The following is a 21222-nucleotide window of genomic DNA, read 5'->3' on the forward strand; positions in this document are numbered from 1 at the left end:
TTTCCAATACATTCACATAGGGTATTAAGGCTTAAACATATGAATTGGGGTGTGGGGGAGTGGTACACAATTCAATTCATAGCATCCTTCTACAGACATATCATAGTTTCTTTCCAGGAGGAGTTCTGATAGAAAACAGTTTCCCCCGTTTTTAGTTTATTTCCAGTGATACTGATGGCCAGCTGAAGAGTCAACTGTAGTTTTCAGCCTCAGAGTTTATTAGACTTCCATATGCCAGAAGGTGGCTAAATCTAACTCTAGCTTTATCTGAATCAACTCATTTGCTTATAAAATATCAAAGCAGAACAAGCTCTGTGAGTGGGCATATTTGGCAGAGAAGTTCTCCTGTTGAAAAGAAAACATACTCCATAACTTTATAATGCCCCAAATTATTATTAGACATTTATTTCTTCGGCTGAAGGCTTTGTACTTGATTGAAGTTCTAGCTACCCCTGGGAAAAGTAAAGCACCAAATTTTTAAAGTTATTTACACCTTCGTGGCTCTGAGTTGATCAGATTCATTTCTAAGAACAAATCTCAGTACAGGAAACAGGCTGCTATGGTCCGGGAGAACAGTGGATGGTGCAGAGGAAGGGGTTCCACTGAGGGCAAGAAGAATGAAGAAAGGGCAGAGAAGAACAGAAGACACAACGGGCATAGCCTCCAGGTCTCCAGTGCCAAACAGTCTATAAAGGATGAAAGATGAAGTGGAAGAGAAAGAGAAATAGACTGAAGGTGATGGAGTGATGGAACAATATGAAGAAGAAAAAGATAACAGGAGAAAATCTGGAGGAGAAAATCCAGAGACTGGAACATTCTATAAAAATAAGGTGTGTGTGTTAGTTGCTCAGTCGTGTCTGACTCTTTGTGACCCCATGGACTATAGCCAGGCTCTCTCGTTCATGGAATTTTCCAGGCAAGAATACTGGAGTGGGTTGCCATTTCCTTCTACAGATCTTCCCAACCCAAGGATCAAACCTGGGTCTCCCACATTGCAGGCAGACTCTACCATTTGAGGCACCAGGGAAGCTTCCTAAAAATAAAGTAGGAGGAGATAAACAGAAAGAAAAAGAACAAATAATAAATAAAGCTACAAGAAGAGATGAGAAATTGAGTCATAAAACTCTGAGGCGAGAAGGAGACATGTGACTACTTGGAAATTTTTCAAATTCTCTAACAATGACCTTACTCTATTTTTCCTGTGAAGGATTCACATCTTTTCAGACCCTGGGATCCATCCCTGGTCAGAACTCTCTACTTGTTCTCTCCATTGCATTTTCTTGGCGAGGCATTTAAACAAGCACCTACTATGTGCTGGCACTGAGCTAAGCACTATTACATTATTATCTCTTTAATCTTCTATAAGAAATTGCTATTTCTGCCATATTACAGTGAGGAATTAGTGCTTAAAGAGTTTAAGCACTTTCCCCAGGCCACACATCCAAGCATTTTATGCCTTAATCCACAATTGTCCATAAAGTTAAATATGATTCTTTTTCTTACATCAGAATACCTCCTGTGCACCTTTTTCTCTCTAAAGACTGTTTCTCACTAATTATGTATGTTTCTAAAACATTATTTCTAATCTATTCCAAGAATTCTGAGATCCATTTCAAATAAAATATTCCACCTAGGTATTCCTTATATATTCTTCAGTTGAAGAAGCGCAGACTTCTCTATAACCCCCTCAACTGTCTCCATTTGACAAAGGAAAAAAAAAAAAAGATATGTATAACAATGAACTTCCTTAAAATTTTATTGCCTCCTTGGGTTATTCTGAGTCTATAAAGAAGGTCACTTACCCTAATTCCAGTGTTACATGTGCTATCTCCTTTCCATGCGTGTGTGCTCAGTTGCTCAGCTGTGTCCAACTCTTTGTGTCCCCATGGACTGTAACCTGCTAGCCTCTTTTGTCCCTGGAATTTTCCAGGCAAGAATACTGGAGTGGGTTGCCATTTCCTACTCCAGGGTATATTCCCAACGGAGGGACTGAACCCACATCTCCTGCATCGGCAGGCAGATTCTTTACCATTGAGCCACCTGGGAAGCCCTACCTGTTTCCACTCTTGATCAAATTTAATGTGGCAAGAAGCAATATTAATAACACATCAATGTCATTGCTACCAAAAGAAGAATCCTCAAAAGTCCTTATTCTCAACATTATGTTTTTCTTCCCATTATCATCATCGAATTTCACATGTTATTTTTGGTCCAAAATCTCAGGGGTGAAAAGGGGAAATGAGATCACCCTATGAGTTTATTTTTCCTTGCTGAATATTGGAAGGAAGCATTGCTGAGTTTGTAACCAACTCAGTAGGTCTCATTCCTGGTATTTCTGTAATGCTACAAAATACCCCCACTGATTTCCTAATGAAATGAACTTGTAATGAAAGCCATATGGAGAAAAGTGTCACGTTTACTGCCTGCGACAGTGTGATGGGCCGGTCTCACACACATGCAGGCAATGTGCCATGGTCCTAAATGGCTCCACAGCCACTAGCAATCACTTCCTCAGGCCAACGGATTGTCGTGGTGGCTGATCAAAATGTTCTGATTCTCCTCCTTTCACGCACGTAAGAGAATTATACCTCCTCCACCCTCTGCCAGTGAAATATGAATAGAAGTGATGTATGTCTTTCTGTGCCTTTAAGAGCCACTCCATGAGTCACCATGTCCTTTTTCCTGCCTTGGAAATCCTGGAAGCACACTGAAACGGAGCCTCTTTCAGCTCTGATGTACCAACGGGGACCAGACATCCATGTTGACCCATGTGGGAAATGAAGTATGAGCAAGAACCAACTTTTTTGTTACACAAAGTAGTAATTGTTTTTTTTTTTTTTAACTATTGAAGCATAACTTAGCCTACTTGATAGATTCAGAAATTAGTATCAAGAAAAGGAGGATGCACCCCAAAAAGAAAAGAAGTATTATTACTTCACCATGTAGTCAGTACAAACAGTAAAAAGATATTTTACATTAGTGTACCAAGTCAGGGATTGAACCTGGGTCTCCTGCATTGCAGGCATATTCTGTACCATTTGAGCCACCAGGGAAGCCCAAAAAAGGGCACGTTGCCTCGGGGAAACAAACTCCATCTCCCATTTGACAGGCGGGGATGTTCCCCACTATTCTGAAGAGGACAGCTTGAAAGCTGCAGTAAAGTCAATTACGATTACTAATATTTCAAGTTCTCAGTAGCCCCACGTGTCTAGTGGCCACCATGCTGGACAGCACAGTAAAGGATGCAATACAAGATCATCTAGTCAGTAGTTCTTAGCCATGACTGCCCATTAGAATGGCCTGAGTGAGATTTAAAAAGTACAGATGTTCAGGCAAGTTTGGGAGTAAGGAGAGGCAAGTGAGGCACTTACCCAAAGGACCTCAGTAATAAAGATAAATTTAATAATGTAATGCAAATGTTAAAATCAAAATTAATTCAAGAAATCCAAGATGAACAAAATATCAATATTTCAAATAAAAATATACTGATGTTTTTCCTTTGCCTTGGGCTCTAGTATGGCTGAGTCTGGCACTGTACCCAGGACCCACTCCAGACCAATTAAATCAGTATTTTTAGAGGTAAGGTCCAGGCATTAAATTTTTAAAGCACTCAGATGATTCTAATATGCAGCCAGCATTGACCGCCATTCTAGTCCATTGTCTATTCTAATGCCTAGATTTCCTGATAAAATGGAGAGTCAATGGGGAATTGCAATTCTGGCATGTGGTATTTTTTACCAAATCCCCCAAATGTAGTTTTTGTTTTTTTTCCCTGCACGTTTAGTGATGAGGAGTCCACAGCTTCATGGGACAGCCATTTCCACTATTGGACAACTCCAGCATTAGCTTTTGTTTATTTGAGAAAAAAATGTTAAAAGATAGTTTTCCAAAAAGGATAAAATCATGCCTCTCATACAGATACAAAACTACACACATGATAAAGATCTTATTTAAGAGAGAAGAATTAGGCAGATTTTATAATCAGGACAAGAAAGAATTTTAAAAAACCATACATCTTTATAGATCATGACTATTGAAATGAAAATGTAAATGGAGGCAAAGTTGATTTTTTCACATAGGAAGCAGGAGAGGAAAATCAACTGAACCTCTACCAAACTGGACAGAATTTCTCAGTCACTTGTAAAATATCTTCCATAGAATCAAGGTGTGATATAGACAGTATATAGCTTTCCTTTGAAGTACAAATTATTTTTCACACAACAAACTGCTTCCCTATATTTTTTATCCATTTGTCTTAGAACAGTGGTTTTTAAATTTTGATGTGCATGAGAATCACCTAGAAAGTGAGCTAAATTGCAGATTGGAAAAGGAAATGAAAGCAAAAATAAATAAATGCTGCTGCTGCTGCTGTTCCTAAGTCACTTCAGTCGTGTCCGACTCTGTGCGACCCCATAGACGGCAGCCCACCAGGCTCCCCTGTCTCTGGGATTCTCCAGGCAAGAACAGTGGAGTGGGTTGCCATTTCCTTCTCCAATGCATGAAAGTGAAAAGTGAAAGTGAAGTCGCTCAGTCGTGTCTGACCCTCAGCGACCCCATGGACTGCAGCCTTCCAGGCTCCTCCATTCATGGGATTTTCCAGGCAAGAGTACTGGAGTGGGGTGCCATTGCCTTCTCCGAACAAATAAATGGGACCTAATTAAACTTAAAAGCTTTTACACAGCAAAGGAAACCACTGACAAAACAAAAGACCACCTGCTAAATGGGAGAAAATATTTGCAAATGATATGACAACTAAGGGGTTAATATCCAAAATATATAAACAGCTCTTACAACTCAACATGAAAAACAAACAAACAAACAAAAACAATTAAAAATTGGGCAGAAGACCTGAACAGACATTTTTCAAAAGAAGTTACACCGATGGCCAACAAGCACATGAAAAGATGCTCAACATCATTTGTCATCAGAGAAATGCAAATCAAAATCATAATGAGATATCACCTCATACCCATCTATCATCAAAAAGAGCACAAATAACAAATGTTGGTGAGGATGTGGAGAAAAGAGAACCCTCATACATGTTGGTGCAAATAGAAATTGGTGCAGCCACTGTGGAGAACAGTATGGAGGTTTCTCAGAAAACTAAAAGTATCATTACCATAAGATCCACCAATTTCACTCCTGGGTAGAAAACACTAATTTTAAAAGATACATGCACCCCAAATGTTCATAGCACCACTATTTACTATTGCCAAGATATGGAAGCAACCTAAGTATTCACCAACAGGTAAATGAATAAAGAAGATGTGGTATATATGTACAATGGACTATTACTCAGCCATAAAAAGAATGAAAATTTGCCATTTGCAACAACATGGAGGGACTTAGAGGTATTACACTTAGTGAAATAAATCAGAGAGAAAGACAAATACTGTTTGTTATAACTTACATGTGGAATCTAAGAAATACAACAAAAACTAGTGAATATAACAAAAAAGAAACAGACTTACAGAGAACAAACGAGTGGTTATCAGTGGGAAGAGGGAAGGTGGGAGGGATAAGACAAGGATAGATTAAGAAGCACAAACTACTATGTATAGAATAAATAAGCTACAACACAAGGAATATAGCCAGTATGTTAAAAGAACTATACATGTGGTATAACCTTTAAAAATTGTCAATCATTATGTTGTACACCTGATACTTATATAATATTGTATATCAACTATATATCAATTTTGAAAAGTATATGTAGAATGGAATATTACTCAACCATGAGAAAGAAGAAAATATTGTTATGTGTGAGAACGTAGATGAAACTTGACTGCATTATGCTAAATGAGAAAAGCCAGACAAAGATTATACAATATCACTTACATGTAGAATCCAAAAAAAAGGTCAAACTCAACGAAACAGAGTAGAGTGGCGGTTACCAGGGCCTGGGGTGGGTGGGGGATTGGGAGAATATTGGTCAAAGGGACAAATTTGCAGTTTGAAAATTAGAATAGGTTCTGGGAAATCTAACAAAGAGCATCGTGATTATAGTCAACAATATTATATTATATACTTCAAAATTGCCATGAGACTAGATCTTTAATATTCTCACCACAAAAATGAAATCATAATTATGTGATGAGATAGGGGTCTTAGCTAAAGCTATTGTGATAATCAAATTACAATAAATAAATATATCAAATCAACATGTTGTACACTTTAAACTTATACAATGTTTGATGTAAATTATAATCTCAATTGAAAGACAACACTGACCAGGAATATATCTATTCCATATTCTGGAGACAGCCTTTCCAAATGTGCTTCTGACAATATTTGCAATTAGTTCTAGACTTCAATTCCTATCAGCATTAGTGGTCTTAGTGTATTACATTTTCTTTGTTTCCAACATAATATGCTATTTCTCTTCTTCCCATTCAAATTTTATAGGACAGACAAGGAACTATCTTTATATTATTTGAAAACTTGAAGAGAGACAGGTTGGGAATGTTGTAAGTATGAAGTATATCTAAGAGATGTAATAAGCTACGAAAATAGACTATAACAACCAACAAGAATGATGCTTCTTTTGCATTTTAATCAGTGTGCTGATTTATTGAAAGTCTATCTTGTTTTATTCAGATCTTTAAGTATTTCATAAATTGACTTGAGATGTGTCAGTGGGAGTTCATTATTATAACTTATTAATTATCCAGAATCGATGGGTAAGAGTCTAGTTTTAACAACATATTATATTCAAACACATATACCTACAAGCCACAGCAAATCTGACTAATGAGGAACCAGCTCAGATGTCCTGATTGCAGAAGGGCAGTTGTCATTCTGGCATGCTTAGAAAAATGGTCTGATGACTTGGCAAGATGCTCCCTAAAAGGCAGGGTCTGTAGCCTCTTCTCAGATCTAGTTCCAGCCCTGATGCAGTCTCCACATTTTATGCTAAGAGTCCTTTCCACCATTCAGGGGGTTTCTCTGTGTTTCCCTGCTTCCTGCAAATTTCTCTCCAGCTTATTCTGGACAGCTTAGTAAAAGCTGTTACCTCATCTAGGACTCAGAACTTTCCAGCCATAGCCTTGAACTGTATATTATTCATATCTTGAAATATGGTTATTTGGTACCTTTAAGTCATTCTGATTTGTTGGGAAACTTTCTATCCTATATTTTTCTTCCTTTTAATATTTACAGCACATTGAAAAAGATAAGATGAACAAATATAAACTTTTCTTAGTGTTGCTTTATTTTCTCTGGAGGATTGAGAGGCTTTTTCATGAGTTGGCTGGGTTTTGTTTGGGTTTATGACAATCAGGCCATATCAGGTGAGAGCTCTAAGAGGGAACCTTCCACATCAAAATTGTGTGGCTTGGCTTCACTGGGGTAACTTCATCTGATTTCACTTATACTAGGATATTTCTGGAAATAGTGGAATTTAAGTAGAAAGCTCAAGGAAGGAAAAAATGAAGGAAGTTCTAGAGATGAATTATTAATAGAAAGGGGACATACAGTCGATCTAGTTTCTTGGATCCCAAGCTGGGAACCATGGACCTGAGGAGGCTGAGGGGGTGGTTAGAGGAGCTTGAATCCATGTGTGGACTCAGCATCATACACACACACACACACAATTTTTTTTAAAGTATGAGTCTCAATCTTTAGGATATGTAAGAATCACCTTGAGGGACTTTGTGAAACTACACAATCAAAGAGTCTGATTTTGTTGATCTGGATGGGACCCAGGAATTTGGAGAAGCACCTGGGGTCCAATACATACTGACCTTGTGGCAATAAAATACAAATCACTGTTAAAAAATTAATTATTCTCAGATCTCTCTTGGTAATTGTCACATTGCACTTGAAAATATGTGGACTATTTTCAAATATCTTTTGATAATGATTTCTAACATCATTCCACAGCGCTAAGAGAACAGACTCTGTACCATTTCAATACCTTTAGACCATGAAATTTTTTGTACCTTTTTTTTATGCCCCCAGATATGTTCCAGTGTCTCCTGGTTTGTAGTCTATGGGAACTTGAATAGAATTTGTATCATGCTATTGTATGAAAGTTGTATATATCTTAATTATGTTGAATTGGTTCATAGTGCTATTCAGGTCTACTATATCCTTCTACTTTTCTGTCTGTTCATTCTATTAATTTTTGAGAGTTTGATATTGAAACTCCTACTAAAAATTTTAATTTATCCACTTAAAAAGTTGTAAAATACAGTAGAACTGTATGTAACTTTGTTCTGTGTTTTCCAAGTCTACTATAAATGTGTTATTATACTTTCATAATTTAAAAAAGAAAAAAATGAAAAAAAATTAATGACTCCAAAGTTGTCTTTCCCCTTCATGGATCACAGCTTTGTCGTGGTGAAGGGCCATCCAGGATGGACAGGTCATAGTGAAGAGTTCTGACAAAACATGGTCCACTGGAGGAGGAAATGGCAACCCACTCCAGTATTCTTGCCTGGAAAACCACATAAACAATATGAAAAGGCAAAAAGATTTGACACCTGAAGATGAACCCCCAGGTTGGAAGGTGTTCAATATACTACTGGGAAAGAGCAGAGAGCAATTACTAATAGCTCCAGAAAGAACGAAGCAATAGGGCGAAACCAGAAATGACACTCAGTTGTGGACGTGTCTAGTGATGAAAGTAAAGTCCATGCTGTTAAAGAACAATCCTGAATAAGAACCTGGAATGTTAGGTCCATGAATCAAGGTAAGTTGGATGTGGTCAAGCAGGAGATGGCAAGATTGAACACCAGCATCTCAGGAATCAGTGAATTAAAATGGATGGGATAGACAGATGAATGGCTAAGGAAGTTATGGTACACATACATAGTGGAATATTACTCAGCTATAAAAAGGAATGCATTTGAGTCTGTCCTGATGAGGGGGATGAACCTAGAGCCTATTATACAGAGTGAAGGAAGTCAGAAAGAGAAAGACAAATATTGTATATTAATGCATATATATGGAATCTAGAAAGATAGTACTGACAATCCTATGTGCAGGGCGGCAAAGGAGACACAGACATAAAGAACAGACTTTTGGACACAGTGGGGGAAGGAGAGGGTGGGATGATTTGAGAGAATAGCACTGAAACATACACATTACCATATGTAAAATATGTAGCCAGTGGGAGTTTGATGTATGACGCAGGGAACCCAAAGCCAGTGCTATGTGACAACCTAAAAGGTGGGAGGGGGAGAGAGGCAGGAGAGGGGTATAAGAGGGAGGGGACATATGTATGCTGCTGCTGCTGCGTTGCTTCAGTCGTGTCCGACTCTGTGCGACCCCACAGACGGCAGCCCACCAGGCTTCCCATCCCTGGGATTCTCCAGGCAAGAACACTGGAGTGGGTTGCCATTTCCTTCTCCAATGCATGAAAGTGAAAAGTGAAAGGGAAGTCACTCAGTCGTGTCCAACTCTAGCGACCCCATGGACTGCAGCCTACCAGGCTCCTCTGTCCATGGGATTTTCCAGGCACAAGTACTGGAGTGGGGTGCCATTGCCTTCTCCAGGACATATGTATACCTATGGCCAATTCATGTTGATGTATGGCAAAAATCATCACAATTTTGTGAAATAATTATCCTACAATTAAAAATTAAAAAAGATTAGTTCTAAAACAATGGAAAATAAATAAAATGGATGAGAATGGATGAATTTCATTCAGATGACCATTATATCTACTACTGTGGGTGAGGCAGATTTTATTTTCTTGGGCTCCAAAATCACTGTGGACAATGACTACAGCCATGAAATTAAAAGATACATAAACCATCTCCTTGCTCCTTGGAAGGAATGTTATGACAAAACTAGATAGCATATTAAAAAGCAGAGACATTGCTTTGCCGACAAAGGTCATATAGTCAAAGTTATGGTTTTTCCAGTACTCATGTATGGATGTGAGAGTTGGACCATTAAGAAGGCTGAGCACAGAATTGATGCTTTCCAACTATGGTCTGGAGAAGACTCTTGAGAGTCCCTTGGAGACTCCCTGGAGCAAGGAGATCAAACCAGTCAATCACAAAGGAAATCAACTCTGAATATTCATTGGAAGGACTGAAGCTGAAGCTCCAATACTTTGGCCACCTAATGTCAAGAGCCAACTCACTGAAAAAGATCTGACTCATTGGAAAAGACCCTGATTCTGGGAAAGACTGAAGGCAAAAGGAGAAGGTGGCAGCAGAGGATGAGATGGTTAGATGGCATCACCAACTCTATGCGCATGAATTTGAGCAAACTCTGGGATATAGTGGGGGACAGAGAAGCCTGGCGTGCTGCAGTCCATGGGGTGGCAAAGAATCCAACACAACTTAATGACTGAACAACAACAACAAAAATTTGCCTTTGGCTATTGGTTTTTCTATTAAAAGAAAAGATACCAATGTTCAGTAGCTATAAGGTGGTCCTTGGATTGGGGGAATATAACTCAAGAAGTTTGGAAGTACTTGTCTAGTCCACTTCCTTCATCTCAGAGAAAAGAAATGAAAACCCAGAGAGCTTAAGTAGCTTCCCCAAAGTCAGACGCAAGGCATAGAGCTCTGGTCTCCTGTCTTGGAACTGGGAAGATTTGTACTTCCAACCTGATCCAAGGAAAGCCCAATCAGGCTGTAAGGAAGCCATTCCAAAAGGGTCTAAGCCTGACTCTACGGTGACTTACTTTACAGATAACAACTGGCAAAGAAGTAATTCCAAAGTTATTTTCAGCTGCCTTAAGAGGCATTAGCTCTTTAGGTTCACCCCCTCAGGACAGAACAATTTTTTAAAAATTAATCCATTCATTTAATCTATTTTTTCCTTTGATTAAAAAAAGTTTGAATAATTGCTAGCAAAGTACCCTGCAGTTTTGTTTCCAAGTTAAAATTTACAATGATCTAGTGGTTTGGGAATGTTCACTGACTATAATTTAGTCCTACAAGATGGTTTCCAAGTTCTCTGAAATCTTCTTTAAATGTGTGTTCAGGTTTATAAAGACAGCTATTCATGAATGGGGCACATTCTCCTCTGCACATAGATGGGATGCATTCATAAGTGGCAGGAATCACTTGTATACATGAAACAGAAAATAAACCCTAGATGAAAGTCTCCAGAATACTGAGGTGCCAATGTCTCTGTAGGCAAGTAAATTGTTAAGCATGAATTACACTGAGAAACAATTCTCTTAAACTAACAATTTTTAAAATGAGCTAATTCTAGTGTCCTAGCTCAGTGGTGGCCTTTTGCTAGGAATGACTGAACCTGTTCCTACATTCTGCTATGTTGATTAATAAAAAATATTTATTACACAAATCCTTTTTGTTGACAAGTTAAAATGGAGCCTCATCTTTCATATCTCCCTGAAGATTGCCACCTTGTGAGATTGAAAATACTCATTCAATTCCATCACCAGACAGGCACAAATGAGAGGGTGATTGTTTTTAAGCATGTGAGGGGAATCGTTGGTAAACTCATTTGTTTGGATATCATTAACAGAACAATCGGTGAGGATCTCCAGGGGGTCCTCATGACCTTTGCTCGCAATCTCTTCATCATCCATCAAGAAATATCAGCACCTAATATGCAAGGCGAGACCAATTTTAAGGTGAGGTGTTAATTAACTAACGATCCTGGTTAATTTCTATACAAGGGCTGAAAATACCTCATGCTGTATTGTAAACAAGTGCTAAACCATTTTTTTTTCATTGTAAGCGGTACATATTTTACAGCATGTAGGGTCAATATTATAAGGTTCCCACTGAACCTGTTAGTTAAATTTAATAGTTTGAAACTTTTTCTTTAAATATAGTAGACTTGTTTTAACTTGCTATTTCCAAATCTAAGCTTACAAGACAACAGGGCTTTCTGATGTTGAAGGTGACATTGAAGTGCCACAATGGAGCCAAAACAGAGACTGTCACGACCAAAAATCCTGACTATAAGCTACCTATATTTCAGATAATACGATATCTGGCTAAGGATTCCTGGGAAGTCTAAGTTTCTAAAGCCAGAAAAGTTCTGCAATCCCATGAAGGACAACGTGTATAGGGAGAAACAGAAGAAAACCTCAGTATGTTTGTAAGCCATCTGCTCCACCCCATTTTGCTGAAGTGGGACAGGTATATCATCATAACGTTTTGAAGCTTCCAAACGTCACCTAAGGATGTTGCTTCAGGAAATCCAGTCGTGTAATTGTCTAGAACTCTCTAAACTCTAGAAAATGAGAGCAAGATATACCAAAATTTTTAAAATATCAGCTAAACAGAGACAAACACTTGATATTGCTCACTGGAGTGTGCATCTGGTTCCCAGTCAGCCTTCATCTTGTTTGAATGGGTCAAGTAACTCAGGAGATTCAATTAGAAACCACATGTGATTTTTCTCTTAAATGGAAAGCCCAACAAAAGCTTGATAAAAATAAAAATTTGGAATTTTTTTTTTTCCTTGAGCTAGGGCCCAGTCCTGCTCAGCCAGTTGAGTCACTCAGTCATGTCTGACTCTGAGACCCCATGGACTGCAGCATGCCAGGCTTCCCTGTCCTTCACCAACTCCTGGAGCTTGCTCAAACTCACATCCATCAAGTCAGTGATGCCATCCAACCATCTCATCCTCTGTCGTCCCCTTCTCCTCCTGCCTTCAATCTTTCCCAGCATCAGGTTTTTCTATGGAGTCAGTTCTTCACATCAGGCAGCCAAAGTATTGGAGCTTCAGTTTCAGCATCAGTCCTTCCAATGACTGTTCAGGACTGATTTCCTTTAGGATTGACTGGTATCTCTTTACAGTCCAAGGGACTCTCAAGAGTCCCTCTATAACAGTAATAATGATAATGCTTTGCTCTTCAGAGTGATTTTATGTGTTGCATCAACTTTCACTGGTCTTTCTAAAGGATCTGTGCTCATCATTTATATTCTAAGTTCCTGCCAGCTAGCATCATTTCATCTGTTACCATAATGTGCAAAATTCTGAGCCTATTGCACGTGATCAGTTTAGTCTGTCCAAATACAGCTAATAGTCAGGATCAGATGGTGCTGTGGACTGAACTATGTTCTCCCAAAGTTCACGTGTTGAACTCTTCATCCCCAGTATGATAATATATGAAGAAGGTGACCTTGGGAAGTAATTATGTTTAAATGAAGTCATAATGGTGGGATCCTCATGATGGGATCAGTGTCCTTATAAGAGACCACAGACCCTGCACTCTTTCTTTCTCTCTGTCTGTCTCTGTCTCTGTCTCCCCACTAAATGGGAACACAGCAAAAAGATGGCTGTCTGCAAACCAGAGAGCTCTCACCAGGAACAGAAAGAGCCAGCGCCTTGCCCTCAAACTTCCCAGCCTCCAGAAATGTGAGAAATAAATTTTTGTTGTTTAAGCCACCCCATCTATAGTGTTTTGTAATAGCAGCCTGGGCAGACTAAGGCACAGAGTTTATCCCCCAAACCATGCAGACTTAGTAGACTCCAACCTCGGACTTGAGGTTGGCAGAGCCAACTGCTATTGACAAAATAAGGCCTTTTCTCTCTGCCCTTTGTCTGACTTTAAAAATCACCAGAAGTCAGATATTCTGAAGTAGCTTTTATTTTTATTTTTTTTCACTTTCTCAGCTACTTTTATTTTAATTTTTTATTTTTTTTTACTTTACAATATTGTATTGGTTTTGCCATCCATCAACATGCATCTGCCAGTAGCTTTTAAATATCTCATGGTTTCTGCATCTCATGTGAATCATTGCTATCTTGACTTTTTTTTTTAACCCAATGGCACCCCACTCCAGTACTCTTGCCTGGAAAATCCCATGGATGGAGGAGCCTGGTGGGCTGCCGTCTATGGGGTCACACAGAGTCGGACACGACTGAGCGACTTCACTTTCACTTTTCACTTTCATGCACTGGAGAAGGAAATGGCAACCCACTCCAGTGTTCTTGCCTGGAGAATCCCAGGGATGGGGGAGCCTGGTGGGCTGCCGTCTGTGGGGTCGCACAGAGTCGGACACGACTGAAGTGTCTTAGCAGAAGGTCCAAAGGTAAAAACTTTAAATTTTGATAAAATAGGAATAACTTTTAAAAACTTAAAAAGTGTAATAGATTCATTTTTGGTAGTATTTTTGTCTACTATCCTAACTGCAGCCTGATAAGTATTTTCAGTTTGTAAACAAGGATTTACCAGCAAAGTAAAGGCCAAATAAAAATGAAAGGTGATGCAGAAAAAGCATTTAACAAAACTTAACATCCTTTCTTGATTAAACAAAACACTCAAACAAACTAGGACTAAAAAGTAACTTCTTCAACCTGATAAGGGCATCTGGGAAAAAGCCACAGCTAACCTCATAGTTAATGGTGCAAGACTGAAAGCTTTCCCCGCAAGATCAGGAACAAGACAAGGATGTCTGCTCTCACCACTTCTATTCATCATTATATTGAAGGTTCTAGCCTGGACAGTTAGGCAAGAAAAAGAAATAAAAGACACAAGTTTGAAAAGAAATGAATTATCTTTATTCACAGATGACATGATCTTGTATATAGAAATCCTAAAGAACTCATAAACAATCTGTTGGAACTAATAAATTCAGCAAGTTTTTAAGACCCAATAGCTATATATTAATATAAATATCAGTTGTATCTCCATATATCAGCAATGAACAATCTAAAATTAATTTTTAAATAAAAAAGAATAAAATATTTACGAATAAGTTTAGCAGAACGAGTATAAGACCTGTCTGCTGAAAACTACAAAACAGCATAAAAGAAAGGAGATCTAAATAAGTGGAAAGACATTCTATGTTTATGGAACAGAAAACTTAACATTGCTAAAATGGCAGTACCCTCCAAATTGATTCATAGATTCATTGCAATTCCTATCAAAATCCTAGCTGGCTTTATTGCAGAAATTGACAAGATAATCCTAAAATTCATTTGGAAATTTGAGAGATCCAAAATAGTCAAAATAATCTTGGGAAAAAAGAACAAAGAGGGCCTCTAAATTTTAAAAACTTACTACAAAGCTACAGTAATCAAGAATATGTGGTACTGTTATAAGAACAGACGTATAGATGAATGGAATAGAATTGAGAGTCCAAAAACAAATCTTCACTCTTACAGTCAAGTGACTTTCAACAAGCGCCAAGCCCATTCAATGAAAAAAGAATAGTCTTTTTGATAAATAGTGCTGGGACAAATGGATATCCACATGCAAATGAATGAAGCTGTACCTCTCAACTCCATAGCAAATACAAAAGTTAAGTAAAATTGGATTAAAGACATAAATGTAAAAGTTAAAAGTTTTAAATTCTTAGAAGAAAACAGGTATAAATCTTCAAGACCTTGTGGTTAGCAATGGCTTCTTAGATATACGTTAAGTGCAATCAAGCAACATAAAAATACTAAGTTGGATTCCATCAACATTGACAACTTCTGTGTACACCAAAGGATACTTACAAAAGTGAAAAGACAACTTAGAGAACTGGCGAAATTATTTCCAAATCATGTATATGATATCTCTAGTGTCCACAGTATATAAAGCACTCTTACAATTCAACAGCAGAAAAACAACCCAATTAAAAAGTGAGCAAAACTTCCAAAACTATGTTGAATAGTAATGGTGAAAGTGGGCACCCTTATCTTGTTCCTGACTTTAGAGGAAATGCTTTCAATTTTTCACAATTGAGGATAATGTTTGCTGTGGGTTTGTCATATATAGCTTTTATTATGTTGAGGTATGTTCCTTCTATTCCTGCTTTCTGGAGGGTTTTTATCATAAATGGATGTTGAATTTTGTCAAAGGCTTTCTCTGCATCTATTGAGATAATCATATGGTTTTTATTTTTCAATTTGTTAATGTGGTGTATTACATTGATTGATTTGTGGATATTGAAGAATCCTTGCATCCCTGGGATAAAGCCCACTTGATCATGGTGTATGATCTTTTTAATGTGTTGTTGGATTCTGATTGCTAGAATTTTGTTAAGGATTTTTGCATCTATGTAATCAGTGATATTGGCCTGTAGTTTTCTTTTTTTGTGGGATCTTTGTCAGGTTTTGGTATTAGGGTGATGGTGGCCTCATAGAATGAGTTTGGAAGTTTACCTTCCTCTGCAATTTTCTGGAAGTGTTTGAGCAGGATAGGTGTTAGCTCTTCTCTAAATTTTTGGTAGAATTCAGCTGTGAAGCCGTCTGGACCTGGGTTTTTGTTTGCTGGAAGATTTTTGATTACAGTTTCAATTTCCGTGCTTGTGATGGGTCTGTTAAGATTTTCTATTTCTTCCTGGTCCAGTTTTGGAAAGTTGTACTTTTCTAAGAATTTGTCCATTTCTTCCACGTTGTCCATTTTATTGGCATATAATTGTTGATAGTAGTCTCTTATGATCCTTTGTATTTCTGTGTTGTCTGTTGTGATCTCTCCAGTTTCATTTCTAATTTTATTGATTTGATTTTTCTCCCTTTGTTTCTTGATGAGTCTGGCTAATGGTTTGTCAATTTTATTTATCCTTTCAAAGAACCAGCTTTTGGCTTTGTTGATTTTTGCTCTTTTGTTTCTTTTGCATTTATTTCTGCCCTAATTTTTAAGATTTCTTTCCTTCTACTAACCCTGGGGTTCTTCATTTCTTCCTTTTCTAGTTGCTTTAGGTGTACAGTTAGGTTATTTATTTGACTTTTTTCTTGTTTCTTGAGGTATGCCTGTATTGCTATGAACTTTCCCCTTAGGACTGCTTTTACAGTGTCCCACAGGTTTTGGGTTGTTGTGTTTTCATTTTCATTCGTTTCTATGCAAATTTTGATTTCTTTTTTGATTTCATCTGTGATTTCTTGGTTATTCAGCAGCGTGTTGTTCAGCCTCCATATGTTGGAATTTTTAATAGTTTTTCTCCTGTAATTGAGATCTCATCTTACTGCATTGTGGTCAGAAAAGATGCTTGGAATGATTTCTATTTTTTTGAATTTACCAAGGCTAGATTTATGGCCCAGGATGTGATCTATCCTGGAGAAGGTTCCATGTGCACTTGAGAAAAAGGTGAAATTCATTGTTTTGTGACCCACCTCCCAGAATATTGGAAATAAAAGCAAAAATAAACAAATGGGACCTAATTAAACTTAAAAGCTTCTGCACAACAAAGGAAACTATTAGCAAGGTGAAAAGGCAGCCTTCAGAATGGGAGAAAATAATAGCAAATGAAGCAACTGACAAACAACTAATCTCAAAAATATACAAGCAACTCCTACAGCTCAACTCCAGAAAAATAAATGACCCAATCAAAAAATGGGCCAAAGAACTAAATAGACATTTCTCCAAAGAAGACATACAGATGGCTAACAAACACATGAAAAGATGCTCAACATCACTCATTATCAGAGAAATGCAAATCAAAACCACTATGAGGTACCATTTCACGCCAGTCAGAATGGCTGCCATCCAAAAGTCTACAAGCAATAAATGCTGGAGAGGGTGTGGAGAAAAGGGAACCCTCTTACACTGTTGGTGGGAATGCAAACTAGTACAGCCACTCTGGAGAACAGTGTGGAGGTTCCTTAAAAAACTGGAAATAAAACTACCTTATGATCCAGCAATCCCACTGCTGGGCATACACACTGAGGAAACCAGAAGGGAAAGAGACACGTGTACCCCAATGTTCATCGCAGCACTGTTTATAATAGCCAGGACATGGAAGCAACCTAGATGTCCATCAGCAGATGAATGGATAAGAAAGCTGTGGTACATATACACAATGGAGTATTACTCAGCCATTAAAAAGAATACATTTGAATCAGTTCTAATGAGGTGGATGAAACTGGAGCCTATTATACAGAGTGAAGTAAGCCAGAAAGAAAAACACCAATACAGTATACTAACACATATATATGGAATTTAGAAAGATGGTAACAATAACCCTGTGTATGAGACAGCAAAAGAGACACTGATGTATAGAACAGTCTTATGGACTCTGTGGGAGAGGGAGAGGGTGGGAAGATTTGGGAGAATGGCATTGAAGCATGTATAATATCATGTATGAAACGAGTTACCAGTCCAGGTTTGATGCACGATACTGGATGCTTGGGGCTGGTGCACTGGGACGACCCAGAGGGATGGTATGGGGAGGGAGGAGGGAGGAGGGTTCAGGATGGGGAACACATATATACCTGTGGCGGATTCATTTCGATATTTGGCAAAACTAACACAATATTGTAAAGTTTAAAAATAAAATAAAATTAAAAAGAAAAAAGAAAAAAAAGTGAGCAAAAGACTTGAATAGACTGTTGTCAAAGAAGATATACAAATACACAGTAAAAACATGAAGAAACACTCAACATCATTAGTTATTAGGGAAATCCAAATCAACCACAAGATTCCATTACACACTTAAGATGGCTACAATCAAAAAGACATAATAACAAACATTGACAAGGATATGGAGAAACTGGAACCCTCACATATTGCTGATAGGAATATAAAATGGTGTCATTGCCATGTATAGTTTCATATTTCCTCAAAATGTTAAACAAAATTACCATATGATTCAGCAATTCCACACCTAGTTTTATACCCGAGTACTGAAAATATATGCTCATATGAAACATATATTAGTGTTAATAGAAACATTATTCATAAGAGCCAAAAGGTAGAAACGACCCAAATACCCATCAACAGATAAATGGGTGAATGCCATTATATCATATTAAATGAATAATATTTCATACATTGGAATACTAAGTATAAATCTTCGTGATCTTGTGGTTAGCAATGGTTTCTTAGGTATAACACCTAAAGTGCAAACAACCAAAGTAAAAATAGATAACAGATACAATGAAATATTATTTAGCCATAAAAAAGAAATTAAGTTCTGATCCATGCTACAAAATGGATGAAACTTGAAAACATTATGCTAAGACACAAAGGCCACACATTATATGACTCGTTTACATGAAATGTCCAGAGTAGGCAATTCCACAGAGATAGAAAATAGATTAGAGGTTACCAGGAGATAGGAGAGGTAGTAAATGGGGAATGGCAGATAATGGGTATAGAATTTCTACTCAGGTGATGAAAATGTTCTGGAATAACATAGAGTAATGGTTTCTTATGAATACACTAAAACCCACTGAATTATACACTTTAAAATGGTGGATTTTATGATACGTGAATTTTACCTCAATTAAAAAAAAAACTAAATAAAATGCATGGAAATGTGCCACTTTTCCTCCCCCAAACCAATGGAAATAAATGCTCTCATCAGCCGACTAGTCTTCATTTTAGGGTGACTAGACCAGGGCATCCCACTCCAGTGTTCTTGCCTGGAGAATCCCAGGGACGGTGGAGCCTGGTGGGCTTCTGTCTATGGGGTCGCACAGAGTCGGACATGACTGAAGCGACTTAGCAGCAGCAGCAGACTAGGGCATCTCAAATTAACTGCAATGAAGGACCTGTTTGTTGTATTTTTTCTGATCTATTATCCGTCGATATAGATGTGAAATACAACAAAAATGAATTACTAGAAAAACAAAATGAAAAAATCGAAGACATATTAAACAGAAGCCCATTTTTTCATTATATTTAATAGACACAAAAATCTCTATAAAGGTTTCCAAGTTCATCCTTTCAGTTTTTAACCCATTTCGTTAAGACTGAAAACCAACAATTAATAGATGGCTGCTGGTTAGTGGAACACACTTTGAGCAGAACTGATCTAAACCATACTTAACTTTAAAAAGGAGAAAATGCTTGATGGACTGGATGGAAGACTTATAAGAGGTCTTTAAGTAACAAATATTATTTTCACTGTTCATTTACAGGCTGCCATTGATGACCTTGAAGCCATTCTAGGAGTAACAGAGGAAAACAAGTTGAGATTTGAAGAAAACCTACAGTCCAAACATTAAAAACCCTCTCTAAACCTGATAAATGAATGATCCTGGAACACTTTACTGATTTTGGATTCCAATCTGAAGCCAAAAAATGGGCAACATTCATTTTTCTGTTAGGAATAAAAGGAAGGGAAAGTTAGTTTGCTTTGTTTGCTAGGAAGGGGAACAGAATAGATTATAATGTAATGCTTTCTTTAAAAACTGTTTATTAAGTAACCTTATTTTACTTATTAAACCAAAACCTATTTGTGTTATCATTTCAATCAATCTCTTCCTCTTCCCAAACACAGGACGAAATAAGCTATCAAGAAAGTTACAAGTCTGACTCATATCACTTCTGCATCTATCTCTTTATAAACTTCAGGATTATGAAGATTTAAAAAAAAAAATTCTATAAAGTTTTCTCTTCCTATTCCTAATAATAATTTGTCTTCTGCATGTAAAAAATTGAATAAAGGCTTAATCCTCGCTATTTGGCAAAATGGAAATGTCTCTTTTTCCCCCAAGAAAATTACATTTCTGTGGATTTGTAAAGTGATCTTTTGTCACTCATTGTCTTTTTATTGTGCCAGCCACTATTGTCTGTTGTTGCCATTTTTCAAAAAGTAAAATAAGCCAACATCTAGTTAAATAAAGAATCAGAATGTATCTAGGTGGCAGTATCTGCTCTTAGTTTAACAGTGTAACTCAGCCCTCTATCTTGAATAAACATTTGTATTCTCTAGCTCTCCATTAATACAGCAGTAGGATTTTTACAAGCTTAATTCAACAGTACCTTTTAAAGGGCAAAGTGTTAAAATTATGCAGTGTTGACACTCTTGGTGTTTGCTTTGTAACTGTTGAAAGTATTTCTACATCATCCAGCTTAACTGAAGGGTGAAATATGCAAGTCACAAATCACAGAGTTGTTTTAAAGAATGACCTTTATATCTTTAAAACTATTTGAGTGTGTAGAGGAAAAGAGGGGTATTTATTACCTATGGAATTTCAATAATGTGTTAACTCTGCCTCAGCTATAGGCTGAATTTCTGCAAAACAATTAACATTTGTGTGTGTATGTGTCAGCTTTTGTTTTGCTATAGTTGGAAGTGGAGTAATTAGCCAGGTTTCCTGCTTGTGCTAGGTACAACGATGACCTCTTTTTCTTGCCAGATCGCTCTAATCCATATGAGGGGCCCATTGTCCAGACACTTGACGGATAGGAAGTACTACATGCCCATTAGAGTCTCGCCTCGATTGAAGCCAGAGCAACATAAGGTCCAGGAGACTCATTAGTTCACTGGCACAATCGTGTCCTGAGAGTAAATGAAACCCTCTGTCTCCTTATGGCTCTCATCTGCTCTGGACTTTAAAAGAAAACTGTCTCTGTTTTGTTCAGCACAGCAGTGGATCTTTCACATAGTGAGATCCCCT

General features: G+C 37.6%; 1 protein-coding gene across 1 annotated transcript in view; it reads left to right on the top strand.

Moving 5' to 3' along the window:
• Positions 1-20347, top strand: part of IQCH (IQ motif containing H) — a 229497-nt gene extending 209150 nt beyond the window's left edge. Inside the window, 4 exon segments of the mRNA XM_061430164.1 lie at positions 6406-6467; positions 11455-11563; positions 19738-19819; positions 19822-20347. Coding sequence (XP_061286148.1) covers positions 6406-6467; positions 11455-11563; positions 19738-19819; positions 19822-19850 — 282 coding nt within the window. The 3' untranslated portion in view covers positions 19851-20347.
• The last annotated feature ends 875 nt before the right edge of the window (positions 20348-21222 follow it).

The sequence above is a fragment of the Bos javanicus genome, chromosome 10, assembly GCF_032452875.1.
Source record: "Bos javanicus breed banteng chromosome 10, ARS-OSU_banteng_1.0, whole genome shotgun sequence".
Taxonomy (NCBI): domain Eukaryota; kingdom Metazoa; phylum Chordata; class Mammalia; order Artiodactyla; family Bovidae; genus Bos; species Bos javanicus.